Consider the following 24,780-nt stretch of genomic DNA (forward strand, 5'->3'; position numbering starts at 1 on the left):
TCTATCACCTTGCTGGCAGAAGTTATGGCAATCCGGCACAAGCATGGTGGTTTTCATCCCTAACCTCAGAGTTTTGGAGACACAACATGGTGAGCTCTGTGTTGCAATGAATAGCGCATTGGACTTCTAAATTGCAAAATTTGGCCATTCAAAGGTTGTGGGTTCAAGTCCCACCAGAGTCACTGCCCTTGCCTCATTTTGCTAAGCACACTTGGCCAACGAACAAGTCTACCTGACCTCCAAAACTCTTCTCAAACAAACACTTTCATTCTCTCAATAGCATGGCCTATTCCTTGATCCGATAACCTCTCTTCTGGACGTTTTGCTCTTCGGAGTTACCCTCCCATTGAGACTTTGTAGCGGAAGGCACTGTGGCTTAGTTGGTTAAAGTGCCTGTCGAGTCAACAGGAGATCCTGGGTTAAAATCCCAGCAGAGCCTTTGTAGTGTGTTGTGGCCACCGAGTCTCTAAGACGTAAACAGCACTTCTTATGAGGGCCAATCTGGTTGAGGCACTCACTGACCTTGGAGAGACTTGTCGGTGGCACCACTGGAAAGAGTGCCCTTGAAAAAGGGGAGTAGGGCTTGCTTTTGTGTCTCTGCCACCTTCCCAGCAAAAGTTATGGCAATCCGGCACGAGCATGGTGGTTTTCATCCCTGTATCTCTAACCCTAACCCTAACTTATTAGGAAATATTCAGAATTTATAACTAAATAGTCTAATTTAAAACTATATATAAAATTTACAACAACATATTCAGGACTTACATATCAAGTATAAATATATCTTCAAATTTACTATGGGGTGTTGCTGAGAGTGATCACAAACACACTTATCTGAGGAAAACCTGCTTTGGGTTTTTATAAATGGATAGTACACACAAAAATGTACAATTCCATCATCTTTTACTCACCCTCATGTCATTCCAAACCTCTATTACTTTTCACAAAAGGAGATGTTTTAATGATTTGTGTGGACTGACTTCTCAATGCAATGGCAGTGTAAGTGACTCTTAAGATTAAAGTACCCTAAAGAATCATAGAATTTGTATTTGCAATTCGTATGTCCCAAATCTTCAGAAGGCACATGAAAAGTTTTTGGTAAGAAACAACCCACAATTTAGGGCCTAACCCTATTAATTGGAGTTTTGGGTCCCTTTAAAGCAATTTACTATCCACTGCCACTACACTGAAAAGACACAAATGGATTAAAACATTTTCTTTTGTGTCCAGCATAAGAAAAGTCATACAGGTTTGGAATAACATAAGTATGTGACACAATTTAAATTTTTGGATGCATTATTCCTTTAAAATATATAATGTCAGCCTTTTTTATTTATTTACTAAAAAACATTTTGTTAATAAAATTACTGCACAGTACTTGAACATTATATTTTATTTTTGTTAATACACACACAAACACACACATATGATATATTTTGTGATATATATGAATACATTTTTATATATTACACAGCAATAATTTATTTTATACAGTATACAGTCAGTAATTTACAATGGCTGTTGGCACTTCAAACTTAAAACACCTTTAAAATAATTAAAATGAAAACACTTTAAACAGAAAATGCATTTGAAAAATACTTTGAGTTCAGCTATTTATTTAATAAATTAGTAAGTAAATTTTAGAAAGCATCATTCATTAAGGTGCTGTGTGCAGCTGAACTGAATTCTGCCTAGTGTCATGATTCATTTGGCTGTTCATCAGAAGTAAATGAGAAGAACAGGAAACAGGAACCAGATAATTGTCGTCATTTTAGTCTTCACACAGGAAGTGCTGGATGTTGTGACAGCAGTAGAGATGTTTGTTGTATTTGGTACAGATGTTGTTACAGTTTCATTTCTCGCCACTGTGAAAAGTTTAATAATTAGTACATAAACCCATTAACTTGTATTGCTCTGTATTTATCTGTTTCTTTACTCACAATGGTGTGTTTGTGTGATTATCCTAGATGTCTCAAACGAGAGGACAACATGAGATTACTTCCATAACATGTAAACAGGAATACGTCACACGAGAGACTGTGTGATCTCCACCAAATAAATAGTTTCTGTCTCCACCCTCTCGTGAAGCTTACCGGAAGCATTGGATTATAGTATTTAAATCTTGATCTTTTTCGCGCAAAAACAGATCGTATCGCTTTAGACAACATTAATTTAACAACTGGAGTAAGTATGGATGACATTCATGCTGACTATCTGTTCTTTTTGGATCTTCAAAAGTCGAATCACCATCCACTTGCATTTTAAGGACCTAGAGAGCTGAGATATTTTTCTTCAAATGTGATTTAATTTCGTATTTTTCTTTTAAAAATGGGTGAGTTTGAAATGGATGGTGAAGAAGCTGAAAGCAAGTGTACAGCATACATATTAACTCCTTCAATTTAGTTTAAAAAGCATTTCAGGATGAAGTACCTAATGGAGTTGCTTGAGAAAATGACCAGTGTGCAGAACTGCAATCTAGACACACAAGCTCCAATATAAGATTGTTTGGATTTGTTTAACTTTTTTTGGTCGCTGCACAATTACCATACTAATTTGTGTTATTTCATAGGTTTTAAGACTATTCTGTTATTTTAAAATGTGGAAAATGTTAATAATTAGGTTGAAGTAGGTGTGTTTGGTAGATGTGTCAAACTTTTGACTGGTAGAGTAAGTATTAGATTATATGAAAACACATAAACTGGCCCTCTGATATCAGAAACATGGCCAGAATAAACAGCTAATTACATAGATTGGTCAAAAGCACAGAAGTAAACTTGGTTTTGAAAATCACACTTTGCTATAATTCTTTGGCCTTCCCAGTCAGCCCTTATGGCTAAAATTCTAAAGTGCTTTAGTGGCTGTCTGTATTGATGCCATTTCTATTAATACAGTTGGTACACAAAAACACCAATAAAAGTATTCACAAAAGAAACTGTTTCTGAGCTTTTCTATCCTCAACGATTAAACTCACCTGCCGTGATGCTGGAGGGGATGATATCAAGGAAGACTTTAAAGGCACTTAGGGCAGATCTTAGGGATTCAACAGCACTGGTTATATTTGGTACAACTGACTGATTTCTAAAGATCAGCTGTGTTTCAACATCTACTGTAGATAGACTGGTTTCATTTCTCAGGTCTCTACGGATCGTGCGTGCCACACCAGGCCTGGAGATAAAAGTAATAAAAGTAGAAATTTAAACATAAAAATAAGTAAAATTAACAGTAAAACTACACAAAAAAATGTATTGTACACTTAAAATTTCAAACTTACTTGAATCGAATAACAATACACCTCAGGAAAGTAAATGGATATATTAGCAAATATCCTTTATTCAGCTTTGGTGGAAAAAAAGTGTGAATTGACAATGATTACAATTTAATATAATTTCATGTTTCACAAAAGGAGAATGCTATATACAGTAAATTAATTTGACATTTACCTCTATTGTAATATTTCTGACAAGACTTTGATAATCCAAAGTTGTTGGATCAGTGAATGCTGGAATAAAATTCCGTCTAATTTGGATATTCAAAAACAAGAAGCCTTCTGAAGGTCCAGGAGGATCATTGGATACAGTGGTGGTTTTGATAGCTGGCCGGGTTGTTGTAGTGGTTGAAGTAGTTTTTGTTGTAGCTTTTCTAGCTGTAGTGGGTTTTCTTGTAGATGATTTTGTCACAGGGACTGTTTTCAGTGCTGCTGTTTTAGGAGGTAACTGAGTGGAGGAACTGAACTTGGCAGTTGTTGCTTTGAACTTATATGTCTGTGCAGCTGTTGGGCTTGCATGTAAAGAAGATGTAGATGCTGCTTTTGTTATTAAAACAGTAGATGTTAGTGATCTTGTTGATGGCACAGTAGATGTTGATGCTATTGTTGTGTTTGGCATAGTAAATGTTGGTGCAGTTGTTGGCCTAGTAGATCTGGATGATTCTGTTGTTGGCAGAGTAGATGTTGGTGCTTTAGTTGTTCTTGGCACCGATGTTGGTTCCTCTGTTGTTTTTTGCACAGTAGATGTTTGTGTTGTTGTTGTTGTTTGCACAGTAATTGTTGGTTTGACTGTTGGCACAAAAGATGTTTGTGCCACTGTTGTTGTTGGCACAGTAGATGTTTGTGCTAAAGTTGTTAGAACAGAAGATGTGTGTGCTGCTGTTGTTGTTGGCACAGTTGATGTTCCTGCTGTTGTTGGCACAGTAGATGTGTTTGCTGTTGTTTTGGACTCAGAAGATGTTTTTGGTGCTGCTGTTGTTGTTGGCACAGTAGAAGTTGGTGCTAATGTTGTTGATGGCACAGTAGATGTTGGTGCTGTTGTTGTTTTCACAGTAGAGTTTTGAACCACTGTTGTTTTTGGCATAGTAGATGCTGGTTTTGTAGTTGTTGCCACAGTGGATGTTGGTGCAGCTGTTGTTGTTGGCACATTAGATATTGGTGCTGTTGTTGCTGGCACAGTTGATGTTGATGCTGATGTTGTTGTTGGCAAAGAAGATGTTTGTGCCATTGTTGTTGTGGACTCAGAAGATGTTATTGGATCTGCTGTTGTTGTGGGTAAAGTAGATGTTGGTGCTGCTGTTGTTGTTGAAACAGTAGAAGTTGGTTCTGCTGTTGTTGTTGGCACGGCAGATGTTGGTGCTGCTGTTGTTGTTGGCACAGTAGATGTTTGTGCTTTTGTTGATTTGGATATAGATGTTTTTGGTGCTCTTGTTGTTGTTGGCGCAGTAGAAGTTGGTGCTACTGTTGTTATTGGCACAGTAGATGTTGGTGAAGTTGTTTTTGGCACAGTAGATGTTGGTGCTGTTGTAGTTGACACAGTTGATGTTGGTGCTGATGTTGTAGTTGGCAAAGAAGATGTTTGTGCCGTTGTTGTTGTGGACTCAGATGTTATTGGTACTGCAGTTGTTGTTGGCAAAGTAGATGTTGGTGCTGCTGTTGTTGTTGGAAAAGTAGATGTTGGTTCTGCTTTTGTTGAGGGCACAGTAGATGTTGGTGCTGCTGTTGTTGGCACAGTAGATGTTATTGCTTTTGTTGAATTGGACTCAGAAGATGTTTTGGGTGCTGCTGTTGTTGTTGGCACAGTAGAAGTTGGTGCTACCATTGTTATTGGCACAGTAGATGTTGCTGCTCTTGTTGTTGGCACAGTAGATGTTGGTGCTGTTGTTGTTGTCACAGTAGATTTTTGAGCTGCTGTTGTTGTTGGCAGAGATGTTGATTTTGTGGTTGTTGCCAAAGTGGATGTTTGTGCTGCTGTTGTTCTTGGCAGAGTAGATGTTGGTGCTGTTGTTGTTGAGACAGTTGATGTTGCTGCTACTGTTGTTGCTGGCAAAGAAGATGTTTGTGCTGTTGTTGATGTGGACTCAGAAGATGATGTTTGTGCTGCTGTTTTTGATGGCAGAGTAGATGTTGGTGCAGCTGTTGTTGTTGGCATATTAGATGTTGGTTCTGTTGTTGTTGTTGGCACAGTAGATGTTAGTGCTGATGTTGTTAGCAGAGCAGATGTTGGTTTTGTAGTTGTTACCTCAGTGGATGTTTGTGCTGCTGTTGTTGTTGGAACAGTAGATGTTGGTGCTGTTGTTTTGGTCACAGTAGATTTTTCAGCCATTGTTGTTGTTGGCTGAGTAGATGTTGGTGCAGCTGTTGTTGTTGGCACATGAGATGTTGGTACTGTTGTTGTTGGCACAGTTGATGTTGGTGCTGTTGTTTTTGTTGGCAAAGATGTTTGTGCAGTTTTTGTTGTGGACGCAGAAGATGTTGGTGGTGCTGCTGTTGTTGCAGGCAAAGAAGATGTTGGTTCTGCTATTTTTGTTGGCACAGTAGATGTTGATGCTGCTGTTGTTGTTGGCAGAGTAGATGTTGGTGCAGCTGTTGTTGTTGGCACAGTAGATGTTTGTGCTGCTGTTGTTGTTGGCAGAGCAGATGTTGGTGCAGATGGTGTTATTTGCACAGTAGGTGTTTGTGCTCTTGTTGTTGTGGACTCAGAAGGTTTTGGTAGTGTTGAAGTTGTTGTTGGCACAGTATTTGTTGCTGCTGCTGTTGTTGTTGTGGAATCAAAAGCTGTTGTTGGTTCTGCTGTTGGCACAGTAGATGTTGGTGCTGCTGTTGTTGTTGGAACAGTTGATGTTGGTGCTGTTGTTTTTGTTGGCAAAGATGTTTGTGCAGTTTTTGTTCTGGACACCGAAGGTGTTGGTGGTGCTGCTGTTGTTGTTGGCAAAGAAGATGTTGGTTCTACTATTGTTGTTGGCCCAGTAGATGTTTGTTCTGCTGTTGTTGTTGGCTGAGTAGATGTTGGTTTTGTGGTTTTTACCTCAGTGGATGTTTGTGCTGCTGTTGTTGTTGGCAGAGAAGATTTTGGTGCAGCTGTTGTTGTTGGCACATTAGATGTTGTTGCTGTTGTTGTTGGCACAGTTGATATTTGTGCTGTTGTTGGCAAAGAATATGTTTGTGCTGTTGTTGTTGTGGACTCAGAAGATGTTGATGGTGCTGCTGATGTTGTTGGAAGAGAAGATGTTGGTGCAGCTGTTGTTGTTGGCACATTATATGTTGGTGCTGTTGTTGTTGGCATAGTAGATATTTGTGCTGTTGTTGGCAAAGAAGATGTTGGTGGTGTTGTTGTTGTTGTTGGTACAGTAGATTTTGGTGCAGTTGTTGTTGTTGGAACAGTTGATGTTTCTGCTGCTGCTGTTGTTGTTGGCAGAAAAGATGTTTGTGCAGCTGTTGTTGTTGTCACAGTATATGTTGGTGATTTTGTTAATGTCACAGTAGATTTTTGAGCCGCTGTTGCTGTTGGCACAGTATATGTTGGTTCTGCTGTTGTTGTTGGCACAGTAGATGTTGCTGCTGCTGTTGTTAGCAGAGTAAAATTTGGTTTTGTAGTTGTTACCTCAGTGGATGTTTGTGCTGCTGTTGTTTTTGGCACATTAGATTTTGGTGCTACTGTTGTTGCTGGCATAATAGATGTTTGCGCTGTTGTTGTTGGAACAGTAGATGTTGGTGCTGTTGTTGTTGTCACAGTAGATTTTTGAGCCTCTGTTGTTGGCTGAGTAGATGTTGGTGCAGCTCTTGTTGTTGGAACATGGGATGTTGGTACTGTTGTTGTTGGCACAGTTGATGTTGGTGCTGTTGTTTTTGTTGGCAAAGATGTTTGTGTAGTTTTTGTTGGTGACACAGAAGATGTTGGTTCTGCTATTGTTGTTGGCCCAGTAAATGTTTGTTCTGCTGTTGTTGTTGGCTGAGTAGATGTTGGTTTTGCGGTTTTTACCTCAGTGGATGTTTGTGCTGCTGTTGTTGTTGGCAGAGAAGATGTTGGTGCAGCTGTTGTTGTTGGCACATTAGATGTTGGATCTGCTTTTGTTGTTGGCACAGTATATGTTGCTGCTGCTGTTGTTGTTGGCACAGTAGATGTTTTTGCTGTTGTTTTTGTGGACTCAGAAGATGTTGTTGGTTCTGCTGTTGTTGTTGGCACATTAGATGTTGCTGCTGCTGCTGTTGTTGTTGGCAGAGTTGATGTTGATGCATCTGTTGTTGTTGGCACAGTAGATTTTTGAGCTGCTGTTGTTGTTGGCTGAGTAGATGTTGGTTTTGTGGTTTTTACCTCAGTGGATGTTTGTACTGCTGTTGTTGTTGGCAGAGAAGATGTTGGTGCTGCTGTTGTTGTTGGCACATTAGATGTTGGTGCTGTTGTTGTTGTCTTAGTTGATGTTTGTGCTGTTGTTGGGCAAGAAGATGTTTGTACTTTTGTTTTTGTGGACTCAGAATATGTTGGTTGTGCTGCTGATGTTTTTGGCAGAGTAGATGTTTGTGCAGCTGTTGTTGTTGTCACAGTAGATGTTGGTGCTTTTGTTGATGTCACAGTAGATTTTTGAGCCGCTGTTGTTGTTGGCACAGTAGATGTTGGTTCTGCTGTTGTTTTTGGCACAGTAGATGTTGCTACTGCTTTTGTTGGCAGAGTAGATGTTTTTGCTGTTGTTGGTGTGGACTCAGAAGATGTTGTTTGTTCTGCTGTTGTTGTTGGAAATGTAGATAATGGTGCTGCTGTTGTTGTTGCCACAGTTGATGTTGGTGCCGTTGTTTTAGTTGGCAAAGATGTTTGTGCAGTTGAAGTTGTGGACTCAGAAGATGTTGGTGGTGCTGTTGTTGTTGTTGGCACAGTAGATGTTGGTTCTGCTTTTGTTGTTGGCACAGTAGACGTTGCTACTGCTTTTGTTGGCAGAGTAGATGTTTTTGCTGTTGTTGTTGTGGACTCAGAAGATGTTGTTGGTTCTGCTGTTGTTGTTGGCACATTAGATGTTGCTGCTGCTGCTGTTGTTGTTGGCAGAGTTGATGTTGATGCATCTGTTGTTGTTGGCACAGTAGATTTTTGAGCTGCTGTTGTTGTTGGCTGAGTAGATGTTGGTTTTGTGGTTTTTACCTCAGTGGATGTTTGTACTGCTGTTGTTGTTGGCAGAGAAGATGTTGGTGCTGCTGTTGTTGTTGGCACATTAGATGTTGGTGCTGTTGTTGTTGTCTTAGTTGATGTTTGTGCTGTTGTTGGCCAAGAAGATGTTTGTACTTTTGTTTTTGTGGACTCAGAATATGTTGGTTGTGCTGCTGATGTTGTTGGCAGAGTAGATGTTTGTGCAGCTGTTGTTGTTGTCACAGTAGATGTTGGTGCTTTTGTTGATGTCACAGTAGATTTTTGAGCCGCTGTTGTTGTTGGCACAGTAGATGTTGGTTCTGCTGTTGTTTTTGGCACAGTAGATGTTGCTACTGCTTTTGTTGGCAGAGTAGATGTTTTTGCTGTTGTTGGTGTGGACTCAGAAGATGTTGTTTGTTCTGCTGTTGTTGTTGGAAATGTAGATATTGGTGCTGCTGTTGTTGTTGGAACAGTAGATGTTGGTTCTGCTGTTGTTGTTGCCACAGTTGATGTTGGTGCCGTTGTTTTAGTTGGCAAAGATGTTTGTGCAGTTGAAGTTGTGGACTCAGAAGATGTTGGTGGTGCTGTTGTTGTTGTTGGCACAGTAGATGTTGGTTCTGCTTTTGTTGTTGGCACAGTAGATGTTGCTACTGCTTTTGTTGGCAGAGTAGATGTTTTTGCTGTTGTTGTTGTGGACTCAGAAGATGTTGTTGGTTCTGCTGTTGTTATTGGAAAAGTAGATATTGGTGCTGCTGTTCTTGCTGGCACAGAAGATGTTCTTTTTGCTGTTGTTGGCCCAGTAGATGTTTGTGCTGCTGTTGTTGTTGGAAAAACAGATGTTGGTTCTGCTGTTGTTGTTGGCACAGTAGATGTTGGTGCTGCTGTTGATGTTGGCACAGTAGATATTTTTGCTGTTGTTGGCACTGTAGAAGTTGTTGCTACTGATGTTATTGGCACAGTAGATTTTGGAGGTGTTGTTGATAACACAGTAGATTTTTGAGCCGCATTTGTTGTTGACAGAGTAGATGTTGGTTTTGTGGTTGTTGCCATAGTGGAAGTTTGTGCTGTTGTTGTTGTTGGCAGAGTAGATGTTGGTGCAGCTGTTGTTGTTGGCACAGTTGATGTTGGTGATGCTGTTGTTGTTAGCAAAGAAGATGTTTGTGCTGTCATTGTTGTGGACTCTGATGTTGTTGGTTGTGATACTTTTGTTGATGGCAGAGTACTTATTGGTGCTGCTGTTGTTGTTGGCACAGTGGATGTTTGTGCTGTTGTTGGCAAAGTAGATGTTTGTGCTGTTGTTGTTGTGGACACAGAAGATGTTGGTGGTGCTGCTGATGTTGTTGGCACAGTAGATGTTGGTGCAGCTGTTGTTGTTGGCAGAGTAGATGTTTGTGCTGCTGATGATATTCTTGGCAGAGTAGATGTTTGTGCAGCTGTTGTTGTTGGCACAGTAGATGATGGTGCTTTTGTTGAGGTCACAATAGATTTTTGAGCCGCTGTTGTTGTTGGCACAGTAGATGTTGGTTCTGCTGTTGTTGTTGTCAAAGTAGATTTTGCTGCTGCTGTTGTTGGCAGAGTAGATGTTTTTGCTGTTGTTGTTGTGGACTCAGAAGATGTTGGTTGTTCTGCTGTTGTTGTTGGAAAAGTAGATATTGGTGCTGCTGTTGTTGTTGGAACAGTAGATGTTGGTTCTGCTGTTGTTGTTAGCACAGTTGATGTTGGTGCTGTTGTTTTTGTTGGCAAAGATGTTTGTACAGTTGACGTTTTGGACTCAGAAGATGTTGGTGGTGCTGCTGTTGTTGTTGGCACAGTAGAGATTTTTGCTGTTGTTGTTGTGGACTCAGAAGATGTTGTTGATTCTGCTGTTGTTATTGGAAAAGTAGATATTGGTGCTGCTGTTGTTGTTGGCTCAGAAGATGTTGTTTCTGCTGTTGTTGTTGGCCCAACAGATGTTGGTGCTGCTGTTGATGTTGGCACAGTAGATATTTTTGCTGTTGTTGGCACTGTAGATGTTGGTGCTACTGATGTTATTGGCACAGTAGTTGTTGGTGGTGTTGTTGATGTCACAGTAGATTTTTGAGACTCTTTTGTTGTTGACAGAGTAGATGTTGGTTTTGTGGTTGTTGCCATAGTGGAAGTTTGTGCTGTTGTTGTTGTTGGTAGAGTAAATGTTTGTGCAGCTTTTGTTGTTGGCACAGTTGATGTTGGTGATGCTGTTGTTGTTAGCAAAGAAGATGTATGTGCTGTCGTTGTTGTGGACTCAGAAGATGTTGGTGGTGCTGCTGATGTTATTGGCACAGTAGATGTTGGTGCAGCTGTTGTTGTTGGCAGAGTAGATGTTTGTGCTGCTGCTGTTGTTGTTGCCAGAGTAGATGTTTGTGCTGCTGCTGTTATTGTTGGCACAGTAGATGTTGGTTCTGCTATTGTTGTTGGCACAGTAGATGTTTGTGCTGTTGTTGTAGTGGACTCAGAAGATGTTGGTGGTGCTGCTGTTGTTGTTGGTACATTAGATGTTGCTGCTGCTGTTAAGGTTTGCAGAGTAGATGTCGATGCAGGTGTTGGCACAATAGATTTTTGAGCTGTTGTTGTTGGCAGAGTAGATGTTGGTTTTGTGGTTGTTGTTGGCACAGTTGATGTTGGTGCTGTTGTTGGAAAAGAACCTGTTTGTTCTGTTGTTGTTTTGGACTCAGAAGATGTTGGTGGTGCAGCTGTTGTTGTTGGCACAATAGATGTTTGTGCTGCTGTTGTTGGCAGAGTAGATGTTGTTGCAGCTGTTGTTGTTGGCACAATAGATGTTTGTGCTCTTGTTGTTGTCGACTCAGAAGATGTTGGTGGTGCTTCTGTTGTTGTTTGCACAGTAGAAGTTGGTTCTTCTGTTGTTGTTTTCACATTTGATGTTGTTGCTTTTGTTTTTGTTGGCAAATATGTTTGTGCTGTTGAAGTTGTGGACACAGAAGATTGTTAGTTCTTCAGTTGTTGTTGGCAGAGTAGATGTTGGTGCTGCTGTTGTTGTTCGAACAGTAGAAGTTGGTTTTGCTGTTGTTGTTTTCATGTTTGATATTGGGGCTGATGTTTTTGTTGGCAAAGATGTTTGTGCTGTTCTTGTTGTGGACTCAGAAGTAGTTGGTGGTGCTGCTGTTGTTGTTGGCACAGTAGATGTTGGTTCTGCTATTGTTGTTGGCACAGTTGATGTGTTTTCTACTGTAGTTTTTCGCAGAGTAGATGTTGGTGCAGCTGTTGTTTTTGGCACATTCGATTTTGGTGCTGTTGTTGTTTGCACAGTTGATGTTGTTGATGTTGTTATTGTTGGCAAAGAAGATGTTTGTGCTGTTATTGTTGTGGACATAGAAGATGTTGGTGGTGCTGATGTTGTTGATTGCACAGTAGATGTTGTTTCTGCTATTGTTGTTGGCAGAGTAGATGTTTTTTCTACTGTTGTTTTTGGCAGAGTAGATGTTGGTGCTGCTATTGTAGTTGGCACACTAGGTGTTCGTGCTATTGTTTTTGTTGGCACAGTAGATGTAGGTGCTGTTGTTGTTGTCACAGTAGATTTTTGTGCCGCTGTTATTCTTGGTACAGTAGATGTTGGTTCTACTGATGTTGTTGGCACAGTAGATTTTCGAGCAACTGTTTTTGTTGTTGGCATCGTAGATGTTGCTTCTGCTGTTGTTGTTGGCACAGTAGATGTTGGTGCTGCTGATATTGTTGTTGGAACAGTAGATGTTTTTGGTGTTGTTGTTTTGTACTCAGAAGATGTTTTTGGTGCTGCTGTTGTTATTGGCACAGTAGAAGTTGGTGCTGTTGATGTTGGCACAGAAGATGTTGGTGCTGTTGTTTTTGGCACAGTTGATGTTGGTGCTGTTGTTGGCAAAGAAGATGTTTGTGCTGTTGTTGTTTGCACAGTAGATGTTGCTTCTGCTGTTGTTATTGGCACAGTAGATGTTTTTGCTGTTGTTGTTGTGGATTCAGAAGATGTTGTTGGTGCTGCTGTTATTGATGGCAGAGTAGATGTTGGTGAAGCTGTTGTTGTTGGCGCATTAGATGTTGGTGCTGTTGTTTTTTGCAAAGTTGATGTTGGAGTGGTTGTAGTTATTGTTTTTGTTGGCAAAGAAGATGTTGGTGCTGCTATTGTTGTTGGCACAGTAGAAGTTGGTGCTATTGTTGTTGCTGGCACAATAGATGTTGGCGCTTTTGTTTTTGGAAAAGTAGATGTGGGTGCTGTTTTTGTTGTCACAGTCGATTTTTGAACCGCTGTTGTTGTTGGCAAAGTAGATGTTGGTTTTGTGGTTGTTGCCACAGTTGATGTTGGTGCTGTTGTTGTTGGCACAGTTGATGTTGGTGCTGCTGTTGTTGTTGGCAAAGAAGATGTTTGTGCTATTGTAGTGAACTCAGAAGATGTTGGTGGTGATGCTGTTGTTGTTGGCACAATAGATATTGTTTCTTCTGTTGTTGTTGGCACAGTAGATGTTGGTGCTTTTGTTGTTGGTACAGTTGTTGTTGGCACAGTAGAAGTTGGTGCTGTTGTTGATGGCTGAGTAGATGTTTGTGCAGCTGTTGTTGTATGCACATTAGATGTTGGTGTTGTTGTTGTTGGAACAGTAGAAGTTGGTTCTGCTGTCGTTGTTGGCACAGTTGATGTTGGTGCTGTTGTTTTTGATGGCAAAGATGTTTTTGCTGTTGTTGTTGTGGACTCATAAGATGTTTGTGCTGCAGCTGTTGTTGTTGGCACAGTAGATGTTTGTTCTGCTATTATTGTTGGCACAGTATATGTTTGTTCTGCTGTTGTTGTTGGCAGAGTAGATGTTGTTTCCACTTTTATTATTGGCACAGTAGATGTTGATGCATTTGTTGTTGGAATAGTAGAAGTTGGTTCTGCTGTTGTGGTTGGAACAGTAGAAGTTGGTTCTGCTGTTGTTGTTGGCACAGCTGATGTTGGTGCTGTTGTTGTTGGCAAAGAAGTTGTTTGTGTGGTTGTTGTTGTGGACTCATAAGGTGTTGGTGGAGCTGCTGTTATTGTTGGCACACTAGATGTTGGTGCTAATGTTGTTTTTGGCACAGTAGATGTTGGTGCTGTAGTTGTTGTCACAGTAGGTTTTTGAGCCACTGTTGTTGTTGGCACACTAGATGTTGGTTCTGCTGTTGTTGTTGGCACAGTAGATGTTAGTGCTAATGTTGTTGTTGGCACAGTAGATGTTGGTGCTGTTGTTGTTGTTGTAACAATAGATGTTGGTTCTGCTGTTGTTGTTGGCACAGTAGATTTTTGTGCCGCTGTTGTTGTTGGCACAGTAGATGTTGGTTCTGCTGTTGTTGTTGGCACAGTAGATTTTTGTTCTGCTGTTATTGTTGGCACTGTAGATGTTGGTTCTGCTGTTGTCGTTGGCACAGTAGATGTTTTTGTTGTTGTCGTTTTGGACTCAGAAGATGTTTTTATTGCTGCTGATGTTGTTGGCACAGTAGAAGTTGGGGCTAATGTTGTTATTGGCACAGTAGATGTTGGTACTTTTGATGTTGGCACAGTAGATGTTGGTGCTGTTGTTGTTGGCTGAGTAGATGTTGGTTTTGTGGTTGTTAACTCAGTGGCAGTTTGTGCTGCTGTTGTTGTTGGCAGAGTAGATGTTGGTGCAGCTGTTATTGTTGACAAGTTAGATGATGGTGCTGTTGTTGATGGCACAGTTGATTTTGTTGCTGCTGATGTTGCTGGCCCAATAGAAGTTGGTGCTACTGTTGTTTCTGGCACAGTAGATGTTGGCACTTTTGTTTTTGGAACAGTAGATGTTGGTGCTGTTGTTGTTGTTGTAAAAGATGATTTTTCAGCCGCTGTTGTTGTTGGCAGAGTAGATGTTGGTGCAGCTGTTGTTGTTAGCACATTAGATGTTGGTGCTGTTGTTTTTTTCACAGTTGATATTGGTTTTGTGGTTGTTACCTCAATGGATGTTTGTGCTGCTGTTGTTGTTGGCAGAGTATATGGTGGTACAGCTGTTGTTGTTGGCAAATTAGTTGTTGGTGCAATTGTTGTTGGCACAGTTGATGTTGCTGCTAATGTTGTTGTGGGTAAAGAAGATGTTGGTGTTGCTATTGATGTTGGCACAGTAGAATTTGGTGCTAATGTTGTTGTTGGCACAGTAGATGTTGGTGCTGTTGTTGTCACAGTAGATTTTAGAGCCGCAGTTCTTATTGGCTGAGTAGATGTTGGTTTTGTGATTGTTACCTCAGTGGATGTTTGTGCTGCTGTTGTTGTTGGAACAGTAGAAGTTGGTGCTACTTTTGTTTCTGGCACAGAAGATGTTGGCGCTGTTGTTGTTGGAACAGTAGATATTGGTGCTGTTTTTGTTGTTGTCACAGTAGAATTTTGAGCCGCTGTTGTTGTTGGCAGAGTAGATGCTGGTTTTGTTGTTGTTTTCAAAGTGGATATTTGTGCTGCAGTTGTTGTTGGCAGAGTAGATGTTGGTGCAGCTGTTGTTGTTGGAACATTAGATGTCGGTGCTGTTGTTATTGGCACAGTTAATGTTGGCGCTGCTGTTGTTGTTGGCAAAGAAGATGTTTGTGATTTTGTTGTTGTTGACTCAAAAGATGTTGGTAGTGCTGCTGTTGTTGTTGGCACAGTAGAATTTCGTTGTTTTGTTGTTGTTGGCACAGTAGATGTTGGTGCTGTTGTTGATGGCTGAGTAGATGTTATTTTTGTGGTTGTTACCTCAGTGGAAGTTTGTGCTGCTGTTGTTGTTGACACATTAGATATTGGTGATGTTTTTGTTGGCACAGTTGATGTTGGTTTTGTGGTTGTTACCTCAATGGATGTTTGTGCTGTTTTTGTTGGCAGAGTAGAAATTGGTGCTTCTGTTGTTGCTGGCAGAGTAGATGTTGGTGCTGTTGTTGTTGGCACAGTATATGTTGTTTCCACTTTTATTGTTGGCACAGTAGATGTTGGTGCTGTTGTTGTTTGCAGAGTAGATGTTAGTTTTGTGGTTGTTACCTCAGTGGATGTTTGTGCTGCTGTTGTTGTTGGAAGAATAGATGTTGGTGGTGCTGTTGTTATTGTTGGCACAGTAGATGTTTTTGCTGATGTTGTTGTGGACTCAGAAGATGTTGCTGGTGCTGCTGTTGTTGTTGGCACAGTAGAAGTTGGTGCTACTGTTGTTGTTGGCAGAGTAAATGTTGGTTTTGTGGTTGTTGCCACAGTGGATTTTTGTGCTGCTGTTGTTGTTGGCAGAGTAGATGTTGGTTCTGTTGTTGTTGTTGGCAAAGAAGATGTTTGTGCTGTTGTTGTTGTGTTCTCAGAAGATGTTGGTGGTGCTGCTGTTGTTGTTGGCACAGTAGATTTTGGTCCTGCTGTTGTTGTTGGCACAGTATAGGATGGTGCTGTTGTTGTTGGCTGAACAGATGTTGGTTTTGTGGTTGTCACCTCAGTGGATGTTTGAGCTGCTGTTGTTGATGTCAGAGTAGATGTTGTTGCAGCTGTTGTTGTTGGCACAGTAGATGTTTGATCTGCTGTTGTTGTTGGCAGAACAGATGTTTGTGCAGCTGTTGTTGTCGGCACATTAGATGTTGGTGCTGTTGTTGTTGGCACAGTTGATGTTGGTGCTTTTGTTGTTGTTGGCAAAGTAGATGTTTGAGCTGTTATTGTTGTGGACTCAGAAGATGTTGGTGGTGCTCCTGTTGTTGTTGGCACAGTAGATGTTGGTCCTGCTGTTGTAGTTGGCTGAATAGATTTTGGTTTTGTGGTTGTTACCTCAGTGGATGTTTGTGCTGCTGTTGTTGTTGGCAGAGTAGATGTTGGAGCAGCTGTTGTTGTCGGCACATTAGATGTTGGTGCTGTTTTTGCTGGCACAGTAGATGTTGGTTCTACTATTGTTGTTGGCACAGTAGATGTTTGTTCTGCTGTTGTTGTTGGAACATTAGATGTTGATGTTGCTATTGCTGTTGTTGGCACAGTTGATGTTGGTTCTGCTGTTGTTGTTGGCACAGTAATTGTTTTTGCTGTTTTTGTTGTGGATTCAGAAGATGTTGTTAGTGCTTCTATTGTTGTTGGCAGAGTAGATTTTGGTGCAGCTGTTGTTGTTGGCACATTAGATGTTGGTGCTGTTGTTGTTGGCACAGTTGATGTAGGTATTGTTGTTGTTGTTGTCAAAGTAGATGTTGGTGCAGCTGTTGTTGTTGGCACATTAGATGTTGGTGCTGTTGTTGTTGGCACAGTTGATGTAGGTGCTGTTGTTGTTGTTGGCACAGTAGATGTTGGTTCTACTATTGTTGTTGGCACAGTAGATGTTTGTTCTGCTGTTGTTGTTGGCAGAGTGGATGTTGGTGCAGCTGTTGTTGTCAGCACATTAGATGTTGGAGCTGTTGTTGTTGGCACAGTTGATGTTGGTGCTGCTGTTGTTGGCAAAGAAGATGTCTGTACTGTTGTTGTTATGGTCTCAGAAGATGTTGGTGGTGCTGCTGTTGTTGATGGCACAGAAGATGTTGGTGGTGCTGCTGTTGTTGTTGACATAGTAGATGATGGTGCTGTTGTTGTTGGCTGAATAGATTTTGGTTTTGTGGTTGTTACCTCAGTGGATGTTTGTGCAGCTATTGTTGTTGGCACAGAAGATGTTGGTCCTGCTGTTTTTGTTGGCACAGTAGATGTTTGTTTTGCTGTTATTGTTGGCTGAGCAGATGTTGGAGCAGCTGTTGATGTCAGCACATTAGATGTTGGTGCTGTTGTTGTTGGCACAGTTGATGTTGGTGCTGTTGTTGTTGTGGGCAAAGAAGATGTTTTTACTGTTTTTGTTGTGGATTCAGTAAATGTTGTTAGTGCTTCTACTGTTGTTGGTAGAGTAGATGTTGGTGCAGCTGTTGTTGTTGGCACAGTAGATGTTTGTTCTGCTGTTGTTGTTGTCAGAGTAGATGTTGGTGCAGATGTTGCTTTCGGCACATTAGATGCTGGTGCTGTTGTTGTTTGCACAGTTGATGTTGTTGCTGTTGTTGTTGTTGGCAAAGTAGATGTTGGAGCAGCTGTTGTTGTCGGCACATTAGACGTTGGTGAAGTTGTTTGCACAGAAGATGTTGGTTCTACTATTGTTGTTGGCACAGTAGATGTTTGTTCTGCTGTTGTTGTTGGCAGAGTAGATGTTGGTGAAGCTGTTGTTGTCTGCACATTAGATGATGGTGCTGTTGTGTTTGGCACAGTTGATGTTGTTGCTGTTGTTGTAGGCAAAGAAGATATTTGTGCTGTTGTTGTTGTGGACTCAGAAGATGTTGGTGGTGCTGCTGTTGTTGTTGGCACAGAAGTTGTTGGTCCTGCTGTTGTTGTTGGCACAGTAGATGATGGTGCTGTTGTTGTTGGCTGAATAGATGTTGGTTTTGTGGTTGATACCTCAGTGGATATTTGTGCAGCTGTTGTTGATGTCAGAGTAGATGTTGGTGCAGCTATTGTTGTTGGCACAGTAGATGTTGGTTCTACTATTGTTGTTGGCACAGTAGATGTTTGTTCTGCTGTTGTTGTTGGCAGAGTAGATGTTGGTGCAGCTGTTGTTGTCTGCACATTAGATGATGGTGCTGTTGTTGTTGGCACAGTTGATGTTGGTGCTGTTGTTGTAGGCAAAGAAGATTTTTGTGCTGTTGTTGTTGTGGACTCAGAAGATGTTCGTGGTGCTGCTGATGTTGTTGGCACAGAAGATTTTGGTGCTATTGTTGTTGTTGGCACAGTAGATGATGGTGCAGTTGTTGTTGGCTGAATAGATGTTGGTTTTGTGGTTGTTACCTCAGTGGATGTTTGTGCTACTGTTGTTGATGTCAGAGTAGATGTTGGTGCAGCTGTTGTTGTCTGCACATTAGATTTTGGTGCTGTTGTTGTTGGCACGGTTGATGTTGGTGCTGTTGTTTTTGTTGGCAAAGACGATGTTTGTGCTGTTGTTGTTGTGGACTCAGAAGTTTTTGCTGGTGCTGCTGTTGTTGTTGGCACAGTAGATGTTGGTCCTGCTGTTGTTGTTGGCACAATAGATGATGGTGCTGTTGTTGTTGGCACAATTGATGTTGGTGCAGCTGTTGTTGTCGGCACATTAGATGTTTTTCTTGTTGTTGTTGGCACAGAAGTTGTTGGTTCTACTATTGTTGTTGGCACAGTAGATGTTTGTTCTGCTGTTGTTGTTGTCAGAGTAGGTGTTGGTGCAGCTGTTGTTGTAGGCACATTAGATGTTGGTGCTGTTGTTGTTGGTACAGTTGATGTTGGTGCTGTTGTTGTTGTTGGCAAAGAAGATGTTTGTGCTGTTGTTGTTGGCACAGTAGAGGATGGTGCTGTTGTTGCTGGTGGAATAGATGTTGGTTTTGTGGTTGTTAACCCAGTTGATGTTTGTGCTGCTGTTGTTGAAATCAGAGTAGATGTTGGTGCAGCTATTGTTGTTGGCACAGTAGATGTTGGTTCTGCTGTTGTTGTTGGCAAAGTAGATGTTTGTTCTGCTGTTGTTGTTGGCAGAGTAGATGTTGGTGCAGCTGTTGTTGTCGGCACATTAGATGTTGGTGATGTTGTTGTTGGCACAGTTGATGTTGGTGCTGTTGTTGTGGGCAAAGAAGATGTTTGTGCTGTTGTTGTTGTGGACTCAGAAGTTGTTGGTGGTGCTGCTGTTGTTGTTGGCACAGAAGATGTTGGTCCTACTGTTGTTGTTGGCACAGTAGATGATGGTGCTGTTGTTGTTGTCTGAATAGATGTTGGTTTTGTGGTTGTTACCTCAGTGGATGTATGTGCTGCTGTTGTTGATGTCAGAGTAGATGTTGGTGCTGTTGTTGTTGGCACAGTTGATGTTGGTGCTTTTGTTGTTGTTGGCAAAGAAGACGTTTGTGCTGTTTTTGTTGTGGACTCAGAAGTTTTTGCTGGTGCTGCTGTTGTTGTTGGCTCAGTAGATGTTGGTCCTGCTGTTGTTGTTGGCACAGTAGATGATGGTGCTGTTGTTGTTGGCAGAGTAGATGTTGGTGCAGCTGTTGTTGTCGGCACAATAGATGTTGGTGCTGTTGTTGTTGGCACAGTTGATGTTGGTGCTGTTGTTGTTGTTGGCAATGAAGATGTTTGTGCTGTTGTTGGCACAGTAGAGGATGGTGCTGTTGTTGTTGGCAGAATAGATGTTGGTTTTGTTGTTGTTAACGCAGTTGATGTTTGTGCTGCTGTTGTTGAAATCAGAGTAGATGTTGGTGCAGCTATTGTTGTTGGCACAGTAGATGTTGGTTCTGCTGTTGTTGTCGGCAAAGTAGATGTTTGTTCTGCTGTTGTTATTGGCAGAGTAGATGTTGGTGCAGCTGTTGTTGTCGGCACATTAGATGTTGGTGCCTTTGTTGTTGGCACAGTTGATGTTGGTGCTGTTGTTGTGGGCAAAGAAGATGTTTGTGCTGTTGTTGTTGTGGACTCAGAAGTTGTTGGTGTTGCTGCTGTTGTTGTTGGCACAGAAGATTTTGGTCCTGCTGTTGTTGTTGGCTGAGTTGATGTTGGTTTTGTGGTTGTTACCTCAGTGGATGTTTGTGCTGCTGTTGTTGATGTCAGAGTAGATGTTGGTGCAGCTGTTGTTGTCTGCACAATAGATGTTGGTGCTGTTTTTGTTGGCACAGTTGATGTTGGTGCTGTTGTTGTTGTTGGCAAGGAAGATGTTTGTGCTGTTGTTGTTGTGGATTCAGAAGTTTTTGCTGGTGCTGCTGTTGTTGTTGGCACAGTAGATGTTTGTCCTGCTGTTGTTGTTGGCACAGTAGATGATGGTGCTGTTGTTGTTGTTGTTGTGGATTCAGAAGTTTTTGCTGGTGCTGCTGTTGTTGTTGGCACAGTAGATGTTTGTCCTGCTGTTGTTGTTGGCACAGTAGATGATGGTGCTGTTGTTGTTGGCACAGTAGATGTTGGTGCAGCTGTTGTTGTCGGCACATTAGATGATGGTGCTGTTGTTGTTGGCACTGTTGATGTCGGTGCTGTTGTTGTTGTTGGCAAAGAAGATGTTTGTGCTGTTGTTGTTGGCACAGTAGAGGATGGTGCTGTTGTTGTTGGCAGAATAGATGTTGGTTTTGTAGTTGTTAACCCAGTTGATGTTTGTGCTGCTGTTGTTGATGTCAGAGTAGATGTTTGTTCTGCTGTTGTTGTTGGCAGAGTAGAAGTTGTTGCAGCTGTTGTTGTCGGCACAGTAGATGTTTGTTTTGCTGTTATTTTTGGCTGAGTAGATGTTGGAGCAGCTGTTGTTGTCGGCACATTAGATGTTGGTGATGTTGTTGTTGGCACAGTTGATGTTAGTGCTGTTGTTGTTGTTGGCAAAGAAGATGTTTTTGCTGTTTTTGTTGAGGATTCAGTAGATGTTGTTAGTGCTTCTATTGTTGTTGGTAGAGTAGATGTTGGTGCAGCTGTTCTTGTTGGCACAGTAGATGTTTGTTCTGCTGTTGTTGTTGTCAGAGTAGATGTTGGTGCAGCTGTTATTGTCGGCACATTAGATGCTGGTGCTGTTGTTGTTGGCACAGTTGATGTTGGTGCTGTTGTTGTTGTTGGCAAAGTAGATGTTGGAGCAGCTGTTGTTATCGGCACATTAGATGTTGGTGCTGTTGTTGTTGGCACAGAAGATGTTGGTTCTACTATTGTGGTTGGCACAGTAGATGTTTGTTCTGCTGTTGTTGTTGGCAGAGTAGATGTTGGTGCAGCTGTTGTTGTCTGCACATTAGATGATGGTGCTGTTGTTGTTGGCACAGAAGATGTTGGTGCTGTTGTTGTAGGCAAAGAAGATATTTGTGCTGTTGTTGTTGGCTGAATAGATGTTGATTTTGTGGTTTTTACCTCAGTGAATGTTTGTGCTGCTGTTGTTGATGTCAGAGTAGATGTTGGTGCTGTTGTTGTTGGCACAGTTGATGTTGGTGCTTTTGTTGTTGTTGGCAAAGAAGATGTTTGTGCTGTTGTTGTTGTGGACTCAGAAGTTTTTGCTGGTGCTGCTGTTGTTGTTGGCACAGTAGATGTTGGTCCTGCTGTTGTTGTTGGCACAGTAGATGATGGTGCTGTTGTTGTTGGCAGAGTAGATGTTGGTGCAGCTGTTGTTGTCGGCACATTAGATGTTGGTTCTGTTGTTGTTGGCACAGTTGATGTTGGTGCTCTTGTTGTTTTTGGCAAAGAAGATGTTTGTGCTGTTGTTGTTGGCACAGTAGAGGATGGTGCTGTTGTTGTTGGCAGAATAGATGTTGGTTTTGTGGTTGTTGTTGGCACAGTAGATGTTTGTTCTGCTCTTGTTGTTGGCAGAGTAGATGTTGGTGCAGCTGTTGTTGTCGGCACATTAGATGTTGGTGCTCTTGTTGTTGGCACAGTTGGTGTTGCTGCTGTTGTTGTTGGCACAGAAGATATTGGTCCTGCTGTTGTTGTTGGCACAGTAGATGATGGTGCTGTTGTTGTTGGATGAGTAGATGATGGTTTTGTGGTTGTTACCTCAGTCAATGTTTGTGCTGCTGTTGTTGATGTCAGAGTAGATGTTGGTGCAGCTGTTGTTGTTGGCACAGTAGATGTTTGTTCTGCTGTTGTTTTTGGCAGAGTAGAAGTTTGTGCAGCTGTTGTTGTCGGCACATTAGATGTTGTTGTTGTTGGCAAAGAAGATGTTTGTGCTGTTGTTGTTGTGGACTCAGAAGATGTTGGTGGTGTCGTTGTTGTTGTTGGCACTGTAGATGATGGTGCTGTTGTTGTTGGCTGAATAGATGTTGGTTTTGTGGTTGTTATCTCAGTGGATGTTTGTGCTGCTGTTGTTGATGTCAGAGTAGATATTTGTGCAGCTATTGTTGTAGGAACAATAGATGTTGGTTCAGCTGTTTTTGTTGGCACAGTAGATGTTTGCTCTGCTGTTGTTGTTGGCAGAGTAGATGTTGGTGCAGCTGTTGTTGTCGGCACATTAGATGTTGGTGCTGTTGTTGTTGGCACAGTTGATGTTGGTGCTGTTGTTATTGTGGACTCAGAAGATGTTGGTGGTGTTACTGTTGTTGTTGGCAACGTAGATGTTGGTTCTGCTTTTGTTGTTGTTGGCACAGTAGAGGTTGGTGCTGTTGTTATTGGCACATTAGATGTTGGTGCTGTTGTTGTTGGCACAGTTGATGTTGGTGCTATTGTTGTTGTTGGCACAGTTGATGTTGGTATTGTTGTTGTTGTTGGCAAAGAAGATGTTTGTGCTGTTGTTGTTGTGGACTCAGAAGTTGTTGGTGGTGTTGCTGTTGTTGTTGGCACAGTAGATGTTGGTCCTGCTGTTGTTGTTGGCACAGTAGATTGATGGTGCTGTTGTTTTTGGCTGAATAGATGCTGGTTTTGTGGTTGTTACCTCAGTGGATATTTGTGCTGTTGTTGTTGATGTCAGAGTAGAGGTTGGTGCAGCTGTTGTTGTTGACAAAGTAGATGTTGGTGCTTTTGTTGTTGGCACAGTTGATGTTGGTGCTGTTGTTGTTGTTGGCAAAGAAGATGTTTGTGCTGTTGTTTTTGTGGACTCAGTAGTTGTTGGTGGTGCTGCTGTTGTTGTTGGCACAGTAGATCTTGGTCCTGCTGTTGTTGTTGGCACAGTAGATGATGCTGCTGTTGTTTTTGACTGAATAGATGTTGGTTTTGTGGTTGTTACTTCAGTGGATTTTTGTGCTGTTGTTGTTGATGTCAGAGTAGAGCTTGGTGCAGCTACTGTTGTTGGCAAAGTAGATGTTGGTCCTGCTGTTGTTGTTGGCACAGTAGATGTTGGTTCTGCTGTTGTTGTTGGCACAGTAGATGATGGTGCTGTTGTTGTTGGCTGAATAGATGTTGGTTTTGTGGTTGTTACTTCAGTGGATGTTTGTGCTATTGTTGTTGATGTCAGAGTAGATGTTTGTGCAGCTGTTGTTGTTGGCACAGTAGATGTTGGTTCTGATGTTTTTGTTGGCACAGTAGATGTTTGCTCTGCTGTTCTTGTTGGCAGAGTAGATGTTGGTGCAGCTGTTGTTGTCGGCACATTAGATGTTGGTGCTGATGTTGTTGGCACAGTTGATGTTGGTGCTGTTTTTTTTGTTGGCAAAGAAGTTGTTTGTGCTGTTGTTGTTGTGGACTCAGAAGTTGTTGGTGGTTTTGCTGTTCTTGTTGGCACAGTAGATGTTGGTCCTGCTGTTGTTGTTGGCACAGTAGATGATGGTGCTGTTGTTGTTGGCTGAATAGATGTTGGTTTTGTGGTTGTTACCAGAGTTGATATTTGTGCTGATGTTGTTGATGTCAGAGTAGATGTTGGTGCAGCTGTTGTTGATGGCACAGTATATGTTGGTGCAGTTGTTGTTTGCACAGTTGATGTTGGTGCTGTTGTTGTTGTTGGCAAAGAAGATGTTTGTGCTGTTGTTGTTGTGGACTCAGAAGTTGTTGGTGGTGTTGCTGTTGTTGTTGGCACAGTAGATGTTGGTCCTGCTGTTGTTGTTGGCACAGTAGATGTTGGTGCTGTTGTTGTTGGCACAGTTGATGTTGGTGTTGTTGTTGTCGTTGGCAAAGAAGATGTTTGTGCTGTTGTTGTTGTGGACTCAGTAGTTGTTGGTGGTGCTGCTGTTGTTGTTGGCACAGTAGATGTTGGTCCTGCTGTTGTTGTTGGCACAGTAGATGATGGTGCTCTTGTTGTTGGCTGAATAGATGTTGGTTTTGTGGCTGTTACTTCAGTGGATGTTTGTACTGTTGTTGTTGATGTCAGAGTAGATGATGGTGAAGCTGTTGTTGTTGGCACAGTAGATGTTGGTTCTGCTGTTTTTGTTGGCACAGTAGTTGTTTGCTCTGCTGTTGTTGTTGTTAGAGTAGATGTTGGTGCAGCTGTTGTTGTCGGCACATTAGATGTTGGTGCTGTATTTGTTGGCACAGTTGATGTTGGTGATGATGTTGTTATTGGCAAAGAAGTTGTTTGTGCTGTTGTTGTTGTGGACTCAGAAGTTGTTGGTTGTATTGCTGTTGTTGTTGGCACAGTAGATGTTGGTCCTGCTGTTGTTGTTGGCACTGTAGATGATGGTGCTGTTGTTGTTGGCTGAATAGATGTTGGTTTTGTGGTTGTTACCTCAGTGGATATTTGTGCCGTTGTTGTTGATGTCTGAGTAGATGTTGGTGCAGCTGTTGTTGTTGGCACAGTTGATGTTGGTGCAGTTGTTGTTGGCACAGTTGATGTTGGTGCTGTTGTTGTTGGAACAGTTGATGTTGGTTCAGCAGTTTTTGTTGGCACAGTAGATGTTTGCTCTGCTGTTGTTGTTGTCAGAGTAGATGTTGGTGCACCTGTTGTTGTCAGCACATTAGATGTTGGTGCTGTTGTTGTTGACACAGTTGATGTTGGTGCTGTTGTTGTTGTTGCCAAAGAAGATGTTTGTGCTGTTGTTGTTGTGGACTCAGAAGGTGTTGGTGGTGTTGCTGTTGTTGTTGGCACAGTAGATGTTGGTCCTGCTGTTGTTGTTGGCACAATAGATGATGGTG

General features: G+C 41.7%; 2 protein-coding genes across 2 annotated transcripts; both read right to left on the reverse strand.

Moving 5' to 3' along the window:
* Positions 1 to 1,430: 1,430 nt before the first annotated feature.
* Positions 1,431 to 23,194, reverse strand: LOC127439529 (mucin-2-like; the record flags this gene model as incomplete). Its single annotated transcript, XM_051695702.1, has 13 exons — positions 1,431 to 1,865; positions 2,972 to 3,165; positions 3,272 to 3,336; positions 3,441 to 7,693; positions 9,144 to 9,445; positions 10,887 to 10,903; positions 11,001 to 11,066; positions 16,777 to 17,022; positions 17,290 to 17,369; positions 19,187 to 19,265; positions 20,458 to 20,541; positions 21,691 to 22,026; positions 23,138 to 23,194. Coding segments are annotated over 13 exons (5,925 nt in total), but the record flags the coding sequence as incomplete, so codon positions are not given.
* Positions 23,195 to 23,680: 486 nt separating this feature from the next.
* Positions 23,681 to 24,475, reverse strand: LOC127439530 (salivary glue protein Sgs-3-like; the record flags this gene model as incomplete). The annotated part of the gene is made up of 1 exon (XM_051695703.1): positions 23,681 to 24,475. A coding segment is annotated over one exon (795 nt), but the record flags the coding sequence as incomplete, so codon positions are not given.
* Positions 24,476 to 24,780: the final 305 nt, after the last annotated feature.

This window comes from Myxocyprinus asiaticus, unplaced genomic scaffold, assembly GCF_019703515.2.
Source record: "Myxocyprinus asiaticus isolate MX2 ecotype Aquarium Trade unplaced genomic scaffold, UBuf_Myxa_2 HiC_scaffold_81, whole genome shotgun sequence".
In the NCBI taxonomy this organism is placed as follows: Eukaryota; Metazoa; Chordata; class Actinopteri; order Cypriniformes; family Catostomidae; genus Myxocyprinus; species Myxocyprinus asiaticus.